Genomic DNA, 24,705 nt, shown 5'->3' with positions numbered 1-24,705 from the left:
TTTAAAAAAAAGTAAATCGATCGAGTAGATTACAAATTAGTGGAAAAAATTGGCCTTGTATTTTAAATGTAAAAATGATTACTCGTTTAAAATTATCTTCTTGAAAAAAAATTGTTCATTCGACTAAATCATTGCTAATAATAGTACTAAAAAGGCCACGTTTTTAATGTTCAATAATTTTTTAGCGATTCGAATTACATAAAATAAATTTCATTATAAACACTTAGAAATAGGCTATCTGTAGTTAATTTTTATGTAGGTAACAATTCAGAATGTTATCCACCAGAAGAAAAGTTGCTCCAAAAAAAATTAATTCGACCTCCGATCAGGGTGCAAAAAAATAACAGATGTAATCGAAGTAATGTAAATTAATCAACATAGTATTTATTCATCGTAAAATATAGATTATCCTGTAACAAACAGCATACGAGTTGATTTATATAAAGTTAATAGAAAGGTCTGCCGCTACACGTTTTGAATCCCTTCATTGCAACCGCAACACGATTAGTGCGCAACTGTGCATAGTAAAACGAGTGAGTGACGGGCACGAAGCAGAGATGACAAAACAACAATTTACGACACGAACTACGCCCGAACAATAAATAAGTCGATTATAGATGTATTATCTTTATCATAAATACACATAATTCTTTAACCATTATGCAATTCATAAATTATAAATGAATCGTTCAAAATATAAACACCAGATCGAGTAATAAATAAAAAATTCTAATTAATAATATGATCCAAACAGTTTCAGTTTTACAATAAATACGGTTAAAATTTTACGTTCTTGGGGAACAAGATATAATGAAGCGAAAAAAGACTACGTACTTTCTTTGATAATCATTCATCTCTTGACAATAAAAGTCACAGCGGGTTCGCCAGCTGGTTACAGGTCATCCGATAATCAGGAAAGATCTATTATAGATTATTTTAAACTCGAATTCCATTTAACATTTTCACAATTAGGCTCTAATTAATAATTCTTTTTTTCTCTCTACTTCAAAGTTAATTCATCGCTGTTTATGAGTAAAAATAAAAAAAACTATCTGTAAAAAAATAAATACAGGTCATGAAATGGGAGGTTTCGACTAAAGCGTACAATCCGCGTTCCTCGAAAAGGTAATGAAAAAAAAACGGGTGGAATTTCACTATTTTGATTTAAAAGACATAAAAAATCAATTCACGAATATTCACTTCTACGAAGAAAATGTTCAGTTATTAAACAAAACAGTAAATATAGAGTGACAATAGAAAGAAAAAATAATAGAGAGCAATATATAATAATACGAATCTACATTTAAATTTTTAAATATTACTATCATGTACCAAATTTTATGATCTCAAACAACTGTGCTGAATATAGATTAATTATAAGTAACAATTTACGAAATAAAATAACAAGCAACTATTAAATTACTTAACAGTATACCGGCGTATTGATAGGATTAAATAATTATGTAATAAATAAAATAAAATAATTATCCATAAAAAATGACGGAATTAGTAATTTAACAAATTACGCTAAGAAAACCAGAGTTAATATATATACTAGTCGAACTGTATCTTTTTCAGTGCGTTTCAAGCGTAATGATAAACGTAAAAAAATTTGTTTTTTAATAATCTATGGGATTTTATTTCATTGCTGAAAGTGGTTATAGAAAAATTCAATAAATGGGCTCTTTCTGATTACTATTCCAATCTTACTAAGTCCCGTGAGAAACGCTCTCAAAAAAAAATGTACATGTTAAAAATAAGACACTTTTCTGAAACCATTAGATACATTTGAGCGTTTTGGACCAATGCTTTGCCAGTTATCGGCCGTTATAGATACTTCAGCCAAAAATGGTTATTTTTTTAATTGTTAGAACTAGTAAGTTCGTAATGATAAGATAAGAAATAAAATGGTATTTCACAGTCCACCATAATTTTGTCACAGATGAATCAATATAGTAAAAATAAAAAAAATTAAAAATGATTCACCGCAAGAAAATGATTATGCGACTCATTGTTTTATGAGTGTAGGGCCCACTGCTTAGTTTTTGTTACTATTTGATCGTAATTATTTTATTATCTACATAGTAATTCAAGAAGCGTATTAAAAGAATTTTCAACAAACATCACTTCATTCCCGATTGAAATAGCTGCAAAATAGAAACGGTCGATACACGGAAACTCAAATTTTGTAAAGGCAAAATTTGGAATCGAGTAAAGATTACTTGTTAACAGGGCATTATTATTTTCTTTTGTTTCAGGAATGCAAAAATTCGAGCAAGATTAAACTTTAGTAAATATAGGGTACTTTTCTTTAGTTTTTATTTTTTTACATCGCTGAAGAAAATTTTCATCGATGAGATGAAATCGCGTAGGTTAACAAAGGTGCTCGGTAAGTAAAGACCACAATCGATTTTTACAATTATTAAAAACCTTTCAAACACTTCGAAAAAAATATACCGCCCCAAGTATAAATCAGTTCATTTAATAATAACTGAAAGCAGTAATAACAAAGATAAAAGGGTGTAAGATGGTAAACAGTCCGCGTTGTATCGGTAAACGGATACGAACAAATAATGTATGACACAACCTCTCGCACCGATCATAGTAACCTAAATAATATACACGCGACAAGAATAATGTACAGAAAGCACATTACATTATATTACTGTATGATACGATTAAATATGGAGGGGAACGATACGATTAAATATGTCTCTTTATCTAGAACGTGGGTGATAATTGTCATTACTTACAGGTGGCGTGAGAAGAACGGTAAACACAATTAAATCACTCTTGTTGCAAAAAACTTAATAACAGTACAAAAAAAGTATAAACAGAGTAATAGAAACTGACAAACGAAAAATACATAATACATTCAAGCACGAAATTGATAAGGAACGTACACACAAACCTAACAATATAATTCTTTTTTAAAGTTAATACAATTTTTTTACAGAATTTAAAAAATATGTATTTAAAAAATAATTATTAAGGATAGATGTGTGCCAGACTTTGTATGCAACACATTAAATTTAATATACATTAACACTTATAAGTTTTACCACGGTCGTATCCAGAGGGGGGCAGCTGCTCCCCTTCCAAGACGGAAAAAATAAAAAAAGATATTTAAATAACAAACTTTTGAAAAAAATTAAAATTAAACAACAGTTTGAAAGAAACTAATTACAAAATATACTCGCACAATCTGTGAGGGCGTACGAATTTTTGGTTCGGTGCAGTTGTTACTTTCACACAAGTGTGTAAGTAGTGTATTATGTTTTACGATTGTAGAGTTGGTTTTTTTTGTTTCGGCCACCTCTCTTTTTCCTGTTTAGCCTCCGGTAACTACCGTTTAGATAATTCTTCAGAGGAGGAATGAGGATGATATGTATGAGTGTAAATGAAGTGTAGTCTTGTACATTCTCAGTTCAACCATTCCTGAGACGTGTGGTTAATTGAAACCCAACCACCAAAGAACACCGGTATCCACGATCTAGTATTCAAATCCGTGTAAAAATAACTGGCTTTACTAGGACTTGAACGCTGGAACTCTCGACTTCCAAATCAGCTGATTTGGGAAGACGCGTTCACCACTAGACCAACCCGGTGGGTTTATTTGTTTCGGCCATTCATTTTTATAACGAACAGATATTAGAATACTTTTTTAGTAAGTAGCCTACTGTGACGTTATTACATGCTTTTATTTAACTTGCAATGTACGTACCGTAAATTTACAAGTAAGTAAGTTTAATAAGTCCTTCTAAGTAATTAATACTTTTGACGAACAATTAAAAATAATTCAAAACTTGGCCTAATTACAAAACTGCTTTCGTCAATCGCTCGGTTTTTCTATCACTAAAATCGGTTTGTTTCTAGATTACCTTGAATTCATCAGTAAAGAAAGAAAACATTTAAAACTACCTTGAGACAAATTTATGATTATGATACGGATATATGGAAATATCAATTTTGCGGTCCCCGAGTCTAAAAAGGTGTTTTTTTAAAATAATATCGATATATCTGATAACAGTTTCTATTGATGATTCTTGCATACGTTTTTAATGTTATAATAAGAATTGTATTTCTGAATTAAGCTCAACTAGTATAGTCATATACCGTATAAAACTCAATTTTGACAAAAAGGTCAGTTAGAACTTTCTTTGTCAAACTAATGCAGCGAGATGCCACGTCCGCATCCACATCAACGTTTGGAAATCAGCATTAAAAAAGACAACCGCTATCAGTGAAAAAAAATTGAAGCGTGTTTTTTTTACTACTTTCAAAAACTCGGCTTAAGTTTCATACTGAAAACATCTACACACAAATACCTATCAATCGAACGAAAGGGAGACGGTACGATGTCATTTCAAACTCGGCCCGATACTTATCGTTACATCTGATACCAGAATTACAATGGCAGTCGTTAACTGTCAAAATCGACCGACCGATATAATTTCAAATAAACACACTCGATCGATCGTTTCGGGTAAGCAAGTAAGTATATACTGGCCAAACAAAAGTGAAAGTTCTGAAAAAAATGACACGACGAGCAACTCTAAAACTAAAAAACTGGTCAAATAGAAAGCCTAAACTTATCATAAAACTTTATGAGTATTATTTTAAATCCTTCTACGGAATGTAAAATTAAAGGAGCGTCAAAAAGCAGCGCTCGCTTTATTAAAAACGTAGAAATGCACAATAAAAATATATGTAACAAAACTACAATTATTTTTCAAGGAATTTCAATTATTTCGTTCCTGTAACTATTTTGCAATAAGATATACAATTAAATAAAACATGGATGCACGCGAAATATGCGGTAATGCATATTAAGACTACTTTTCAACTAATCCGCTTCAGTTGAAAACAAAATACACAGAAATTAATTACATAATTTCACTACTGCAATTAACACTTGTACGTAACTTTACTCTTACAAGTTACGGTAAAGCTTAGGTCATAAATCTAGATTAAAAACATTAAAAAAAAAAAACGTTCACACAACTGGAACACCGGTTACTTTTTATTCTTTGACAGCTAAGAGTACAAACACAAACACAGCAGCACACGTGAAAGGTTTTCATAACGTTCCACAAATTACGCTCTACTTAACGTACAGTTAAAAACAAAGAGCACTATTACACTAGCACATAACAACATAATATATATTCAAATAAATAAATAAACTCAAACTATAAAATACATTTGGTAATTTAAATTAAGACAGAATCTTATTTAAAACTACAAATAATTTTAAGCTATCTCTGATTAGATGAGCGCTCAATTAAGTCAAATCAATATTACCGAATAACACAATGTAAATTTAATCAATTTTATCGAACAGCACATTTAAAGAATTCGGAGCTTTATAAATAGAATAATGAAAGTACGAATTTTTACCAATCGTTAAGCCATAAAATAATATCCCTTGACAACATTAACCGATTGAAATGAAATCATACCTCGATAAAATAACATTTAAGCGTTTTTTGTTACGAGTATTTTCAGATAGTTGTAACTTTTAACTTAGTTACTGCAACTTAAAACAGCAACAGAACTTGTTAAATCTGAACATTTGGTAAGCCATAAATTTAATCAAATCGTAGAAAAAAGTAATAACAATATTATTAATACCACCAAATTATTCTGTTTTATTGACAATTTAACTGTTGATATCCCTTTTTAGTTATGTTTTATTCGTTGTACTTTAATTCGTATATGTTGGTTCGTTGTACTTTGGTTTTATGTTTTGTTCAGACTTTATTTCCTAGGGAGGTACACTGGATACCTCTTTTTCACATCATTGTTGCTTTATAAGATTTACTATAATTTCTTATATTTACTTACGGGCACTAAATAAAAATAAGAAAAATAAATTATTCTAGAGTAAATTAAAATTCTAATTAATTTATGATCTGAGGAAGTTTAAATAATTAAAAAATAGAATAAATTAAAATTGTAGATGAATATTTTTTGTTTGTAATATTAAAAGTTTAATATTGAAAGTCGGTTATAAAAATAGCAGCAATAAAAAAATATAATAGATTATTCACTCTGAAATCGATGTAAAGAAGTTAATATGTCTCGATAATTAATTTATTTACAAAAATAGTAAAAGCAAAACTAGATCTAATACGTGAGAAAATTAATGCGACGACAAAAGCATTAAAAAAAAAAGAATCCTATAATAGAATAATAAAAGGTCAATAAAAATACGGATATAAAAAAATCAAGGTTAAAACCAATTTAATAAATATATACGATAAATAGTTAAAGCCTTTCACTACGCTTCTAATCGCAACAAGTTTTGTTATATTTCATAAATTCTAAGAATAACTTGTTTCTAATGATCAACCAACAGCATAAAACAAAAGATGCTCATGAATGAAAAAACATATGCATTTAAAAACATTAAAAATAAATCACGGCTTCAATCAAAAACTACCTAATATGAAAGACAATCTTATTTTAAACCTTTCGACATTATTGCGTTTCTCATACAGCACACGCCCACTGTTTTTATGTCGTCAATCTTAATTTGTTTTTCTTCGTTTGGGTAACTCGGTATTTACGTTATACTTAAGCACGTTTATTTAAGAAAAAAAAGCTATAATCGAAATTGTAAAACTTTGTTTTCTTTTGATATTTAATAAAATGACTGAAATACAATTATACATAAAATAAATAACCAAAAAAAAATTCTTCATATACAGCATGTTTATCTTATCGTCTAACAATTTGATATATTTTAATCTAGGTTAATATTTACTACATATTTCACACGTCTACACATTTATCTTCTTTTAATAGACTATGGAAGAGCGATTTCATATTTGACAAACGTGTATGTGTACATATATTTATGTATGCACGCCTGCCGAGGCAAAACAAGATGTGAATAAATGCAATTTTCAGAGATCAGACAATAACGGGGGGCTGCAGATGCTAAAAATCCGAATAAATGAAACTAGTTCAATGGAAAATCAAACAAAAATGCAGAATCCCTTAATTAAAAAAATATTACTTCATAGATTGAAACGGAAAAGTAAATGAAAAGTTTTTTTTTTTTTTTAATAAACTTGTATGTCAATATGATTCTTAAACTTCTGCCAATAACATAGACTAAGTACATTTACCTACAACCAGCCGGTATAAAATAATAAAACAGAATGCGAGAGCCTGCGCGATCGTTCACGAATAGATTTTCTTTGACTTCAGTATTGAAGCCACGAAATTTGAAGTTTACTAGTGAGCCGAACCTGCTCCAGCTGACCTTTAGTCAGCTTTTACTGTTCTATTCGCGTAATAAATGGCTCCATCATTTTTTGTTTATTATTCACTGTTCTGTTCATTTATTGTACTACAATTGTACGGAGTAAGTAATAAACCTAAGTATATTGCAATTTACGTATATCATATTAAATATTTAAAAAAAATTAATTATAATGGAAATAATTAAATTTCAAAATTACAAATTACGCGACATATAGTGCATTCGATACTTTAAAGAGAATTACACAAACTTTATCATAAATACCTTTTATAATTGAACGATATGATCAATTTTCAGTTACCTCATCAGGAAGTGTTTTTATTTTCAATTTGATATTATGCCGATCCACCGATGTTTCATAAGTTAAATTAACTGAATTAAAAATAAAATCTAGAAAGATAATGCATTATGCATTTTTTACAAATAGAAATACTCTAAACCATTACAAAATCTACAACGGCCGAATGTCTTCATCCAAGTCTCCTAAATTTTGACTTTCGTAACTTTTCCTTCAAAAAGAAATGATAAAAGATTCTGTTATACTATCAACTATTCATGTAGTGTTACCGGCGCTTTTTGAGTCCATTCTAGTAGTGAAAATAATGAAAAACTTCATATACATATGAGTCCGGAAACGCTCAGTTAGCGAATTAAGACTGGCTAAAGATTGCGTCCCGATTCCTGGCCAAAAAACGAAATTACCACACTGAAATTCTAGGAAGCCAAATTAATTTTATACGGTTTCTTATGGCTTTTGACCTAACATACTGAATAATACAGTTCCAGAACCATGTCTCCAGTAGTTGTCTCCATAATATTCGACGTAAAACAGAAAAATCTGTTGTCTAAAAACATGTTTTTTTATTTTAAGTTTGTAATATAAAAATTTTGTTAGACTAATAATGCGTAAAATGTATTATCAAAACTTGTAGAGAATTTAATTCTGAAAAAAATGATGTTAAATAGTCCAATAATAAGCTGTTAAGAGTTGAAGAAATTTGATTTTATCACTAACAACACTTACAGTATGGAAACTTTTAAATGTTATCAACTACAGAAAATTGAGTTTACATGCAACTGTTAAAAGAATAAAAATGTGATATAAAATTGATATATTTAATAAAGTTCACAGTAAATTTCCAAAAATCTGTGTTTCTACTTCAATAAATTTGTCTGCATGCTTTCAGACTGCTAGCATCGCTCTCCGCAATTCTGCACAACTTTCCTTAATTTGTGTGGCGGAATCTGTAATACAAGCAACCAATTCTCCACGTGTATGAACTTTACTCTTGTACAAAACACTTTTCATCCAACCTCACATGCAAAAATACAACTGTGTTACATGGCGATTTTGGTGGCCGTGAGTGTGGCCCACCGCAGCCAATCCGTCATTCTGGAAATTGCTCATTTAAGTATGGTGATACGGAACGCGAGATATGGGAAGACGCACAATCGTGCTGAAAGTACGAGTTATCTTGATGCTAATGGAACATTTTCTGATAGCGGCAGAAATTGTTACTTAAGGATTTCCAAGTAAATGTCGGAATTAAGACGTCCTGGGAGAACAGATGGTCCAATTAGCTGATAGTAAACTAGATCAAACCACACATTGACGCTAAATCGGTCTTGGAAATTACGTTTAACTGTCGTGTGTGGATTGACTACTGCCCAAGTGTATTCGTTACGGTTACTGATGATGTCCCTGATGAGTAAACTGATGAGTAAACTGAGCCTCGTCAGTAAATAAATGAACCTGCGCAATCGGCAGTTGATATTCAATCAGTTGTAATGTTGTAAACGAACGGGAGACTCTCTTTGTTGAACGCTAGGAAGAGGATACGTTTCTTGTAGTGTATAGAATGTTCCGCTAATAGGATTTGAAACCGTGCGGTTAAGAAAACATTCTGCAGCAGCAGCAGTTGCATTTCCATCACATACCCCAAATTAAATACTTTTTTCTTTTTCTGTTTAGTCTCCTAAACCACCGTAAGGTTTTACTTCAAAGGATGAATGAGGATATGTATGAATGTAAATGAAGTATAGTCTTGTACAGTCTCAGGTCGACTGTTCCTGAGATGTGTGTGGTTAATTAAAACCCAACCACCAAAGAACACCGGTATCCACGATCTAGTATTCAAATCAGTATAAAAGTAACTGTCTTTATTAGGATTTGAACCTTAGAACTCTAGACTTCGAAATCAGCTGATTTGCGACGACGAGTTCACCACTAAACCCAACCCGGTGGGTTCCAGATAATACTATGTGGCGCGTATTCCTCAGTCATGAATAACAAAAACGTTGTTACAGTACAACACCAATTAAAACAAACACAAACACTTGATTAAACTGCACTGTGTCGGCAAAAATTCACAGCGGTAACGCAGAACATGTAATGCACTGATGAAAATGCATAAAATAACTGACGAAATCACAAGTCCTCAAATTTTCAATTTTACAATGAATTCGAGAAATATACATAAACTTTACTGTCAGAATAATTTATTTTATTTCTACCTTTCATATGGTAACATGCTTTGTATGTGTAATCCTTTCATTTTTATAAGGTGTAATAAAATCAAATTTCTTGAACTTGTATTTGCTTTGTAATAGGGCTATTTCACAACAGATTAAATCCTCTATTAGTTTTGATAATAAATTTTACGAATTTATCAGTTATTTAACAAGGTTTTTGCTATACAAACGTAAAAAAACGTGTTTTTAGACAACACATTTTTCTGTTTTACGTCAGATATTATGAAAACTACTGGAGATATGTTCTGGAATTGTTTATTCAGTTTTTCAGGTCAAAAACCATACGGTACCAATAAGTTTACCTCCTTAATTTGGCTGCCTAGAATTTCAGGACAATTTTATTTCACACTTTGTCGAGGAATCAAGGTAAAATGTCGCTAGCCCTAACTCGATAACGAAGCGTTTCTGGACACATGTTATATGAACTTTTTTCTTTATTTTCGCTGGTAGAATGAGCGCAGAAAGCGCTGGTAACAACACATGAATTATCCTCTTTATATACATACAGTCACACACACTTAGTTGGGATTAAAATTGAATTTCGATCAAGCAGAAGCAGAAATAGAAGTATAGGAGATTCCTAGTATGGTGATTGTGTGGTTAAAGAGTTATTTTTATATTTTTACCATGGTTTCAGAAATGCTATCTGTTAATGCAAACGATTTTTGGTTTTAATCAATATTAGTCATATAAAAAAAAAATCGTTACATAACTATACATTATACAATTACTTCAAGAATGAAAGGTATTGCTACTTAACAATTAATAAAATAAACTGCTCCAGCAGTTGCGAAGGATCATGGGAAACCTTAGAGTAACATTACAATATACAACATTGATAAATATAAAAAAGAAGTGGTGAAAACATACAACACATAAAATTAATATTTATACAAAAAAATAGTGATACAAATGTACACCAATACAAAATAAAATAAGCATCTGGAAGGCAAAATTTAAATTTATTATGTAACAAATTATTTGTACAATTAATGAAGGAAGAAAATTTAGCTTTTTCTCATTGTTTAAAAAAAAATCATCTACTGTGATAATGGGTTTTCAATCTCAATTTAAACTTAAGCAAACTGGCAGAACGATCTGTTAAAAGGATCGGTAATCAATTACAAATAGTGGTGCGAGTATTATGAATTTTTCATTAACTTAAGCATTGTAAAGTGTTAATTTGAAAATAATATCCTTGCCTAATTTGATATATCATTAATCTTTAAGAATAATTTTTTTACAAGCATAATAAGAACGTCATAAAAAAAGGTCTTGCAAGTCTTAGAAATATCCTTCTAAATATCGGTTTACATTATTTCTATTTACCCAGGTATCAAGCAATAACTAAGACAAACCACTTTTGTATCCTAAAAACTTGTTCTCAAATATGCTGGTTACAATACTCTACTAATCCATCATTTTTGACTGAATTCAAACACTGATGCTTGAGCTAAAGTAAAACAGCGGGAATGCAAAGGCTATTTTACACATGCATCTAACAGTTTGGTTACTTTCGTGAATATAAATATCTTAATCCATTAAGTTGATTAAGCTTTGAGTAATACAGTGAGCTTTGTACCTTTCAACGAGAAAACTTGAAAATTCTGAATGGAAAGAATGATTAGATAGGGACCTTAATTTTGAATACTGATGAAGTTATCTTTATGGTACACTTTTTTTCTTAAACACACTATTCTTACAATACAAACTTCTTCATGGATATTGTGCAACATCTTATAATATTTTTTAATTAATATTAAAACAATGTATAATATGTTTAAAAATAAATAATAGTTTACATATAATTACATCAAACCTTGTTAATAATTCTGATGTATCAGATACAATTACATTTTTAACATATGTAATTTTGATCTATTTAAAATTAACAATTCTTTGCATACCTATACAAGAAGAATATTGTCAGTACCCAAGTGTAGTAGAACAATTGACATATATTTAAAAATGAAGTTAGGAAGGAGTTTTTTTAGTTGCAGTTATTTCTTCATTAAATATATTATAAAAAAAAAGGCTCTACCTTAATGAAAATATAATCTTTTGCTATACCTCTGTAATAAGGCACACAAATCATTAAAACTAACACATTTTTCTATAATAATGTGTGTAAGTTTTACATCCACTAATTAAATAAGGTGCAGTGAGCAGAATTGTAACTAGTGCTGTTTCAAAAATGTTCACTTGTTAACTAAATGCCTGCCTACCCTTCCAGACCCACAATCTTCAGTACACATGTGCGATAATAAAGAGAGACTATAAAAACAAAAATGATTTTAATTACTGCACAAACACATTACTAGCATGTTTGATATAATAAAAAGCTTATAAATTTCTATTACACGGTCATTTTAATAGCAACAGAATTTGCTCTCTATTGGATTCATAAAAAGAAATAATAACAAAATGTTTATTTTAAATTTGGAAATTACTTCTTGATTATTTAATCTAAATTTAGCAATACAAAGTTTTTAATCGCAGAGCATTATTTACATCGATACATTGCAATATAAAAAAATGAAACGTAAAGTACCTTTCACACCTTTGTTATCTATCATACCTATGATAACCTTTGTTGTAAATATAAAATAAAAATAAAAATATTATAATAAATTAATGCCTATAAATTACATAATGATGATTCATATATATATATATTATTTTATAACAATATTTTATTAGAATAAAATAGCTATAAAATGTATAAAAAAACCAGTTTATAACCAAGGATTGAAGTAAACGTAGTTTTACACCAAGAAATTCAGTGTACTTGTGTACCTTCAGTTGTCCGTGCAAAAAAAAAACTTTCTAAGTTGTACTCCAGTAACATTATTACAAAACAGTATCTTGATTACTCTGTTCAGAACAGCTACATTCTTCAATCAGTAAGAGAGGTTTTATAAATAAAATTTTTCCAAGATAATCTAGTGAATTTTAAATGCAATAAATATGTTATAACAATTAAATCCATTATTAATATAATGTTAACGTGTTTTATATATACTGTCTCAAGTCAGAAAATTAAACAATTGACTAAACACTCCCAACAATTGTTATTTCCTACATGAAACAACTTACAGTATAATGATGAAAAAATATTTGACAATATAAAAGTTTTAAGATTAAAGACAAATATAAATGAAACGGTTTTACTCTGAAAAGCCAGATTAATTACATAATATGGACCACAATCTCTTTCTATCAGAGGATAAAAACATGACATTAAAAAACCAAACAGACTGCATAAAAAACATAAATAGAGTGCTGTTAACATGAATTATGACCAACAGAAAAAAACAATCAAAATAAATTTATGAAGTAACATTCATGTGATGTAATATTCTAATAGATTATTCTGCATTAGCCAACTCACAAAGTATCCATTCAAATCGGGTGATAATAATTATGTTACGACAGATAAACAATACAGATTATTCCAAATAGAGAAAGCAAATGTACAGTATACAAATCATTAAATCAGAGAACTACATAACTGTTATACTTCCTGGCTTAAAAGTGAGTGGTGTCCTTCAAATATGAAATGGACATTCCTCAAACAAATTAAAAATAAACTGTCTTAGCAAAACTAATGCATTATTTTTAAAGCACAGCTATAATTTTTAGTAAATAAAGAGCTCACAGTAAATTAATGAAGTTCCCTACAGAACTGCTAATTCAAACCAACAAAAAAATTACCTGGAATCAAGTAATCCATTGTTATTTATTCTGTCTAGAATAACCCAAAAACCAATACGGAGCCATTACCAGAACATCACACCCCAAAAAACATTTCTACAACAAAGAAATGTTTTGCTGAAGTAAAAAAAATTATATGGAACATACTAATACAACCTATACAGATAAGTAATATCATAATTATAAATAAGTACTGTAATCACCACAATGGTAACATTAACCTGAAGACACAAAAATTACAAACAAAAATGGTAAAGCTATGATCAAAAACAACATATATTTCCAGGCTCAGGCATTGTAAAAAGGAATCATGTTTACTATATAAGCAGACGCTGTGGTAAAAAATGAACACTTACATTACTTTCCCCAAACTCTCACTGGTGCCTCTCGTAAGGTACATATGATGGCTACAATGCAATACAACCATTTAGAAATCAAAACAGAAAATGATAATTACAATTTAATAATGTACCCCTAATATTTTTAAACAATACCTCACGTGTATTCCCTCAATTCAGTAGGGAAAAATTAAAATTGTATAAACAAATACTAAAACACTGATCATGTTTTAAAAAACCACATAAAAAAATTCAAAAATATTTCTCACAGTCATTCAGCCACACATTATTTCAATTTTTATAAATGATGGTTAGTAACTCATCAGAAATGTATATAAGATAATTATAATTACATATGCAGGTGGACCAAATAAAAACTGGTTCCAGGAAATAAAAATTTAAAAATAAAAAGCAAAAAGTAAATATTACAAAGATACATTTTTACAAAAGTAAAAATTACTTATCTTTATTGATCCTTGATTACAGTGCTTTTTAAAAAAAAATAAATGTTTAAAATATTGCACTGTAATTTTAAAGTCTGTTCAAAATGCTCACCACCAGCTGGTATAGTGTTCAGCGCAGAGAATCAAGTTCAGAAAAACTTTGGCAATAAAATTCTGGTAATCACTTTTGTATTTTCTCTTGGTTTTATTATCGGTCAGTCATTTGATTCAATTCTCATTAACTCTGTATAAGCTCTTAATGTCAATATACATCCTGCATACATATTCTTTTATTTGCTTAATACCTCTTTCAAATTATTTTCAAGCAAATTATTGGAAGAACCAATTTGTGCTACTGTACCTACAAAATATGTTACGCAGGATGGATGAGAAAATATGAGTATACTTTCTCTAGCTCTTTTGTCAGAACAGTACACAAAGCCTAAATGCTATGCTTAAACTTTTGTGTGAAGAGTGTATCAAGTACAATTATAGAAATCCTCAAATATTGGAAAAACTGTTGCCCCCTTTCAGGAACCAGCTCCGACTCTCTACAGAATCCTTCCCAATTATTGCAGAGCCCAACTACATGCTTCCCTTAATATTTACTTGAGCAACTCCCATAAAACATCACGCATTAATAACGAAGAAATATTAATATTACACAGACATATTTATCACATTAATAAAATGCTATAGCATATTTAATGTATAAAATAATTACAATAGAAAGTTTTACTTTAAGCTAAAAGTAGTATTAATTTTCCAAATAGTTTTACATTACAGGTTGAAGTGAAATAAATAATTTATATTAAATTTAATTACATTGAAAAAGTTCACATTGTAAAATGTGATAATAACTTAATAAACTTATTTGACCACTTGTGTTTTAGATTATAAAGTAATTTAGTAATTTAAATAACCACAAATTCAATAAAAAAAAAGCTTTTTCTAGAAGCGCTTTTCACTATTTCATTGGATCTTTATCCAGACTGTAAAAAAATAGTTATATCAATTGTATTGAAGTGTTTCTCTGATAGACATCAGAAATATATTTTATTTAATGATAAGTAGTCGCTGAACTAAATTAATTTCATGACCAATTATTTATAAATAATTTGTAATATCCACCTGATATTATTATGAAACAACACTATGTAATAAAATGATTATATATAAATTACCTTGTAAAAATACTTTAATTAATATAATTTTATTTTATTTGTTCACAGTTCTGATCGAAAAAATAAATGGAGCTGATGTTACTCTCAAATCACAAGATAGCAACTGGACACAAAATATAGATCCATTAAGTGATTCCGATTCACCAGTTAACTCTACATCAGAAAGATTTAGACGATTAATACCATACATGACATTCTATCTAACACAAGGTTTCTTACCACAAACCCCGCAACAATACAGTCCAATAGCAACAGTCAATAATAATTTAGATGGACAAATAAGGTATCAACCACAAAATACAGCAGGTACAACCAGCATCCCACAAGCACATCCTCTGCAATACCCACTTCTAGGAAACACCTATATCGTTAGGCCACTGCCACAACAACCTCAACCACACTCACAGCATCAAAATTATCAGCAACAACCATTACCTTCCCCGACACCGCTTCCAGCATCTGGTCTTTCAAAGTATTCAAGTTTTCCACAACAACCGGTAGTAAGGGTACCAATTACACGACCAAATTACTACCCGGTCCCTAAACAAATATTTCCTTCTCTACAGTACGACTTTAAACCATTATTCAATAAACCACAGGTAACTTCAATACAGAATCAACCATATCAAACAGAAAGTGAAAGACTTGAACAACAGGTTCCAGATTCAAGAGTACCAATAGCAATACAACCTCAAAGACAGGTGTATCCAAAAGTGGTAATTCAGAATTATGCACCAGTAAAAAGTATACAATATCAAACCACTTCAGAAGATGATCAAAGACAGCAATATGCAAAAGTTTCATACCAAAACTATAATCCTCAGAAACAGCTACAGTTACCCACAAATGAAGGAAAGTCAGGCCATGAATCCACATATACAAAACCTGTAGTTAAAAATTATGCTTTACTATCACAACAATATCAAGGAACAGATACGATACAACAAGAAGATCAACAACCCACTATAACCAATGAGAACAATTATGATCAAACCACAAGACATCTTGACCAACATAGTAATCGACCTAGTGATGAAGTCATGACTATAATACAAAGTCATGAAATACAAGTACCACAAGAAGAAACTGAACAGATAAAGTCAGACTCAGAGACTGAAAATTTGGAAGATTTACTTGAAGGATATCAGTTAAGTAAAACTCTGCCAGACAGAATAACATCTGCAAATATTGGTTCTAGTATACAAACACTATCACAAATACTTAAACTTCTGCAGCGTGCTAGTTCTCTTCCTGGAGCGAATAAAAGCCTGTTTACTCACACTCCATCAACAGAATATAATGATAAAGGAAGTAAACTTTTACAAGGGTATTCTCCAACTCGCACTGAAGCCAGCACACCAGGAAAAGCAGGCATCGATTATCCAAACTACTCTGAAATTCCTCCAACAAGATTTAACTGTAAAGACCAAAGATATAAAGGTTTCTTTGGTGATCCTGAAACTAATTGTCAAGTAAGTTAAATATATATAATTATCTTCAAATAATATTTAGATTAAGAAAAAAGTATTTTTTATACTAACAGTTAATATAATTATTTTAGACAAGAAGGAATTTCATTTCCTAACTTAAAAGATTGGCAGAGAATGTAAAAAAATGGAGAAGCTTGTAAAACTGCTTAAGGGATTGATAAGAGAAAAATGAACATGAATTTCATTAATATGGAGAATATTAAAAAAAATTAAGCACATTAAAATACATTTTTTTAAATTGAAATAAAAATCATAGGAATCACACATAATATAAGAAAACAGAAAAAATCTGATAATATTTCAGGTATCAACAAAAAATATGTTTTCCCCCCTAAAGTATAAATTAATTTTTAAACTTTTTATACTCTGTAACACTGTATCAATACTCAAATTAATTTCTCGTTTTTTTCAAGTACATTAGGCAAACTAAATTATTCTTTTCTTGTATTAAACTTCATTTCTTTCTTAAAATAATAGTGCTTTAAGGCATTTATTGAGTGCATTTAAGCAATTTTAATTGTAATTTCTGATACTGGACAATTTTGACAGACAAAAGTATAGTCAGACCACAAATAAAATAAAGAAACAGATTTTATTTTAAATTTGAATATATTAAAATAGGATTGTTTCCAATGTTAGTTATATTGGACTCACACTTTTTTCCTTTTTTTTTATATGTTTGGATAATAATGTTAAAAGTAGTGTTTCATCAATAGTCCTGGGAAAATAGTTTTACAAAAATGGGCTTAATTTATTTTATACAAGGAACAGTTAAAGAGTTATATACTTAATTATTAGCATCCTTAAAAATATATTAATGAGACTGTTTATTATTTTTAAGTTACATCTGTGAAAAATAATCATAAATTAATTTAAGAAGATAAAATATTTTATATAAAAACAACTGCATTATTTTGATGATTAAGGTGGAAGTAGAACAGTCTAAGAACCAATGCCTTCAACTAGAAAAAATACCACCACCACTACATTTGTGTCCAGTATATAATATACAAGCATGTTTTATTTTAAATTAAGGCCTATTCTCACTTTTCTGACAATTTATAATATCAAAATACTTTCATTTCACATTTATTTATATCAGTTGTCATCTCTTCACAATACTGGTCCAGTTATATTTGTGTTACTTGCCAAGTAAAACTGAAATTGAGTGTTAAGCTAAATAATTCTAAAAAGTGTGAAGTTCAAGTAGCAATTTGTTTCTAAGTAGTGAAAAACAAATCTGCTGCTGAAATAAACAAAGAAACTGTGATGTATACAGAACAAATGTTCACAATAAAGAATGTAGCAGTTGCCAGTCTGTAATGAAAAATTAATTGTAGGGAAAAGTATATGAAAAAATTCATGAAAATATGCAATTTACAGTTTAAGTCATTTAATAATTGTAAATTATTAACTTTCAAAACTTTTCAAACATTTTCGACTTTCCAAACATTTCACATTTAGTCAATTACAAAGTTTCAATAGGAAAATTGGGTTATAGAAAGTTGTGTGCCAGGTGGATATAAAAAATACTGTCAGATGGGACATACACAGAAAAACATCTTGCTGCAGTTAAAACATTTTTGTAGCTCTACCAAAATAACAAGGTGAACTGCTTAACCATACTGTAATTGGAGAATGTGATTTGATATTATACACTACTAATAGATTGTAGACAGTTATCTCTGAGGTCCAAGAAGTTTAAGAAAGAATGTTCAGTTAGGAAGACACAGTTTCCTTTATTGTGAATATAATGTAAAAATGCAGATACATATCGTGAAATCCCTAAAATAACTTCAATGTGCCATTCAGAACAAAACACACAAGAAGCTGTTAAATGAAATTTTGTTTCTACACAACACTTGACCATAAACTGCAACAATAATCAAAACAATTAAAGTAACTTCATTGGGAGATCTTTGAACATCCACTGTACAGTCTATACCTTACACCTAGAAATTATTTTTTTCTCCATTTAAAACAATGGCTTTCATCATTATAGACGTTTGAAAATTAATTTTGAAGTAATTAACTGATTTAAATAACTGGCAGGAAAATTTGTTAAAAATGGAATAAAACCTATCAGAACAATCATAAAAATTTGTTGCATTGAACAGTAGAGCTATATGGAAAAAATACATATACGAGGGTATTTTTTTTTTCAAGGTCCGATCGGTCACGAAATTAAAACCACAATTAAAATTAAAGATTTTTTATTTGTAACGAGTACTTACATAGTTATGCTATTTCTCTACATAGTCGCCACTCCGATTAAGACATTTGTCATAGCGTAGTACCAATTTTCCAATACCCTTGTCATAGAACAGAGCCACCTGTGTTTTCACCCATGTTTCTACACTGGTCTGCAGCTCGATGTCTGTGCCAAAATTTTGTCCTAGCCAACGTTTCATGTGAACAAAGAGGTGAAAATTGGATGGAGCCAAGTCCAGGCTGTATGTTGGGTGATCAAACACTTCCCAATGAAAACACTGCAGGAGCTTCTTTGTTACAGCTGCAGTGGGCGGCCGAGCATTGTCATGGTGAAAGACAATGCCTGATGACAACATTCCTCTCCGCATATTCTGAATTGCCCTTGAAGAGTCACGAGGCTACATGCTTGGTCGTCCACGTTCCATGAATTCCACCAAGAGAACTCCATTCCGGTCCCAGAATACAGTAGCCATACACTTTCTGTTGGAGAAGGTTCACTTGAACTTCTTTGGTTTACTGGGAGAATGAGAATGCATCCACTGTTTGAATTGTTCTTTTGTTTCTTCAGTTTCAAAATGGACCCATGTCTCATCCCCTGTGACAATTTTGTTATAAAAATCTTCTCCTTCATTGTGGTAGCGCTGGAAAAACGTTAGGGAGGCCTCCATTCTCATGGTTTTGTGATGGTTGGACAGCATCTTGGGAACTCATCTCGTCGCACACAGTTTGCAGTACTGAAGTCTCTCACTCACAATGGTGTAGAGAGCTGACCTTGAAATTTCAGGAAACTAATCACTCAATACAGAAATTGTGAACCAACAATTTTCTCGAATTGCCTCATCCACTCGCTCAACGAGATCATCGGTTGACACTCGCTTCGTTCCCTGACCGCCTGCATCATGAACATCTGTACATCCTGCTTTAAAGTTCCTGCACCATTGTCGGACTTTGCTGTCACTCATTGAAGTTTCACTGTACACATTACTTATTCGTCAATGAATTTCAGCTGTGTTACACCCCGCAGCCTGAAGAAATCGAATTACTGCACGCACTTCACAATTGGAGGGAGATGCTATTGTTGTAGACATGTTTACTGCTAGCTGCATGTTCAGAACTAAATGAAGTGACGCGGCGTGATTGAAGGCCATATTAGAGATGCTGCGCAAAGGTTCATCCAATTTTTGCACAGGTTTTTATTTCGCGACCGATCGGACCTTGAAAAAAAAAATCCTCGTATGTAAGTTTATTCTAATTGTAATAAAGTTTTTCCAGTATCACACCTTTGTTCTGATATTAAAATATCCCCTAAAAAATATTCCTTGAGCACTCCAACCTCACCACAATGTAAACAGTGAGCCCTCCTACTAATTAAAAATTAATTTCATGTAACTACCAAACATTCTTCTATATTCACAGCATTTTTTAGTTCTTATAACATTTGATTTAATTTACATACAATAAATTTCAGTTACAATCAATAATGATACAACAAAAGGAATGATAAAACTGATGTTATTTTAAAATTGTGAGAAAAGTCAATTATATTGATTGTTAAAAAGTAACAAAAATTTATCACAGTTACTAATTTGTCATTCCTACTTACAACTAAGAACGTTTTATGTTTCCATATATTACTCTCTTTTATTGCATGTTGAGAACCTTGATATATGAATTTAAGTATCAATGAAAAAATCTGTTTAATGAATAACTTTTTGATTAAGTGTTGTTTATATTAATCAAGAAGAAGGTTTTATTATAAAAGGATGGTTTTTGTGTAAGATGTTTATAATTACTCTGAGAAAATTAGTTAATTACAGAAACAAATTTTGCAGTTTAATTTTTAGTAAAGAACAAAAATAATAATGATAATGGAGAATGTGTCCATTGACTATCTATTTGACTATAAAAATACCATGTTTACAAAATAAAATGTATCCTTACATAACATATACTTGTATATTATATTCATAATATAATTTTATTTTTGGAAATCGTTTTATAAAATTTTTTTTTATGTTCAGGTTTGGCATTACTGCGATTTAAATGGAGGCCAAGCATCATTCTTATGTCCCAATGGAACAATATTCAGTCAAGTTGTATTAACATGCGACTGGTGGTTTAACGTTAAGTGTGCATCAACAGCACAGCTGTATGTTCTTAATGAAAGGCTGTATAAGTATATTCTACCAGTGAAGCCAAGCTTCCCAGAAGACTATGCTGGTCCACTTGTTGACCAGTATCTAACACTTAAATACTATGAATTAGAAGCAAAGAAGAAAAATGCAACGACAAAATCATCAACTACGACGACAACTACAACAGAAGCATCACTGAATAATGATTACAATCCTTTACATTCACTGCTTACAAATGAAGTAAAGAGAAAAGTATAAGCAATACTTTCATCAAAACGTTAACTTTAACTTATTCATGTGATTTAAAACAAGTAAAATTGCTTGCTTAATTTCACAGCTCAATCATTTATTAAATCAATGTTAAGATTATTAATATAGTAGAAACAATGTTAAGATTAATAATATAGGAGAAATAACTTTTAACCGATTAGTCTGACAGTGTGAATTAAAACTATTCAACAAGAAATAAAGACTATGATATGAAAAGTTTGATTAAAATCACTGAAATGATCACAAGACATTTGAAAATTGAGTACTCAAGTGGTTTTTACAAACACAATCTTAACATTTATTGTAAAACGCACAACTTATATTTTGCCAAAAAAACAAATTTCACTTATGTCAGCAAGCATTTTACCTTTTTCTTTGTAAATATATTCCTATAAGGCTCAAAATATAATAACAAATGTATTTCTTTTCCAAAGATATGTGGATTATAAATTAGTATTTTAGTGATGATGAATCTCAATGTGTTTTATATATAGCTAGTTAATAAAATCATATATATTTTATACGTATTGTTCCATACATAGTATGTAAAATCAGATAGCAGTAATGACTAGTGTCAAGTAAATTTTTTTTATACATATTTCTATTTCTTGAATTCGATTAATATATAATGTGCCATTTTTTTAAAGATTTATCTATAAGTAAAGAAAGCTTCTTAAACAACATCATGTTGTAGAAACATTATAAAATAAATAATAATGCATATAAACATTATTAAGTATTGTTATTACATAGTACATACATACACATATTAAAAATTCACTAAATGGATAGTGCAAGTATCGCACACTTTTAATTAAAACTGAATTCTTATTCAATAAATAACTTTCACGCCATTGAAATATCAATCTATATGAAAATTATGGTAATATATAAATTTAACAGCCCATTTTTTTGTTTTTCTACTAGAAATTATCTTTCAAGCAGAATTTTATTACCAAATAAATTATTTCATCATAAAATACCAGATTGCTGTCAATTGAATACATTTGGTTGACACTGACAGCTATCTGGTATGAAAGATATTAAAATCTGATTAATAACTGAAGCCTTGGAAACTAATTATCATTATTTATTTCTTATAGTATAGTCGGTTAATAATAAGAATAGAAAAAAAATGTTCTCATTCAAATAAATTTATACAAGGTGGAAGGAGTATGCAATTAAACTAAATACAAATACATTATTTTCAAACTCATAAACTTTTATTTTATGATTAAGATCTATACTATGTACATACACAAACGTATAAAAAATAACTGAAAAAATTATATATTAATGTGTATGTATACATGAGTAAATGTACAATTTAAATGAGATGTATGAAAGGCAAGAGGATGCATGGACCGTGAAACAATTTACACTGCTGAGTACTGAGAATTAGAACAAATTTTCTTTATTATAACTTTTAATAAACTGAAAACTTTTGTTAATATTACAAATGGTAATAAACTTTACTGTTATAAAATGTGTCTTTTTATTTCTATAAATATATATATAAACCCTGATAAATGGACTTTTATCACAATTCTATATTTTTAGATTACAAAAATATACTTGTCAGGGTTCCAAACAAATTTTAAAATTTGTTTCTCCTGACAAATTTAATAAAAATTTCCTGACTCTCATAATGTTATGCTACTACCATTTTGCAAGATATATACATATTTTATTTTTTTAGGAATTTGTCTTTACAATGCACAACCAACAATGGTGTATGGCTTAAATTGAAGTTTCTTTCTTTTGTCAATAAATTTTTTTACAGTATCCAAAATTAGCAAGCCTTGTTTTAGGTATTCACATAGTCTAACCATCTAGTTGTGCAGTATTTTAAAGGAAATTTATTATTTCCTACGACTGAGATAAATTCAACACACTGCACTGGGCTTTCAATAAACAAAAAGTAAAGATCTCTTCAAAGTTATGAATATTCCATTTGACAGGTTTAATCCCTGTTTTCAGGGGTTCATTTACAACGTGTAAACTGCAAACACCAATATTCACGCTTTCCTTCAGGGCATTCCTCCATCAGCTGATCACTGAACATTTTTAAAAAGCTTAAATTCACATCTGATCCATCCATAGATGTTAGTATTATTTTATTTTTATCTAGAGGGGAGATAATACATTCTATGAAACCCTTGAGATGTTGAGCAGTGGACTTTCCCAAAAATATACTGTTATAATACCTTTTTTGTACTTTATTTGTTTTTGTATCAAAAAAATTTCACAAATAAGTCCATTTGATCCCTCTGTACAATTTTGTTTAATGCTTCATCAAAAACAAAGCATACTACATAATTAACACAAGAACACAGCCGATTTTTCAGAATGCCATCAATGTATGGTACAAGGCCAAGATTGATGATGACAATAGCATTTAGTAGTGTCAAGCTGAAATTTTGGCACCATAAACTATCAAATTTTAAAAGTTGCACCAATTATCTTCATATGAACTTAAGGATAACTTATTTTGTACAACATTGAGAACCCACATAATCCTCTTAGAACCCTTAGAAACATTGTCTGTAACAAAAGAAGTAATTGTGTTGAGGTTTTGCGTAAATGAAGTCTAGGATTTAAATGAATCACTTGCTGTTGAAATGCTAATAGTCTCACAAGAAGATCCAAGCAAAAAACATACAGATCTATCACAACCACTGTTCTGACAACTGTTGATCAAAATTTTTTGTCTTTTTTGTCTCTAAAGAAGAGTTACTCATTAAAATATGAAATATTGCTGAATTTATACAAAACCAATCCTGAGGTAAGGAATTTCAAACAATTACTGTAACTGAGGTTTGTTTTTCTGTTACCATTTATCATTTCATATATTTTATTTTGTTTTGCTATATTAAGAATAATGTTTATTAGGTATAGAAACAATAATATGATTTTCTATCAATTTTTTTTTCTGTTTTCCTTCAATAAAAAACAGATTTTGAAAAGTTGTTGCTTTTCATTGGTTGTATTTAAATTAATTTTCTACAAATATTGTTACTAAATCTTCTGCATTTATTAGTCATTTAACAAAGGTATTGTACTAAAAATCTAAAAAGATTCTGTTTTTTTGGACACCAAATTTTGTGTTTTACAT

At 29.7% G+C, this 24,705-nt stretch overlaps 2 protein-coding genes across 2 annotated transcripts in view; one reads left to right on the top strand and one right to left on the bottom strand.

Annotated features, from left to right (window-relative positions):
• LOC142334274 (uncharacterized) overlaps nt 1-23,076 on the top strand; it is a 68,667-nt gene extending 45,591 nt beyond the window's left edge. Inside the window, exons 2-3 of the mRNA XM_075382188.1 lie at nt 15,533-16,956; nt 21,207-23,076. Coding sequence (XP_075238303.1) covers nt 15,533-16,956; nt 21,207-21,578 — 1,796 coding nt within the window. The 3' untranslated portion in view covers nt 21,579-23,076. The remainder of the gene's footprint in view (nt 1-15,532; nt 16,957-21,206) is intronic.
• qin (tudor domain-containing protein qin) overlaps nt 1-24,705 on the bottom strand; it is a 435,556-nt gene that overhangs the window by 365,514 nt on the left and 45,337 nt on the right. The window lies entirely within an intron of this gene.

Source organism: Lycorma delicatula, chromosome 1 (assembly GCF_047948215.1).
Source record: "Lycorma delicatula isolate Av1 chromosome 1, ASM4794821v1, whole genome shotgun sequence".
Classification (NCBI taxonomy): Eukaryota; Metazoa; Arthropoda; class Insecta; order Hemiptera; family Fulgoridae; genus Lycorma; species Lycorma delicatula.
Note: the sequence above shows the minus strand (reverse complement) of the source record. Positions and strands in the feature narration are given on the sequence as shown.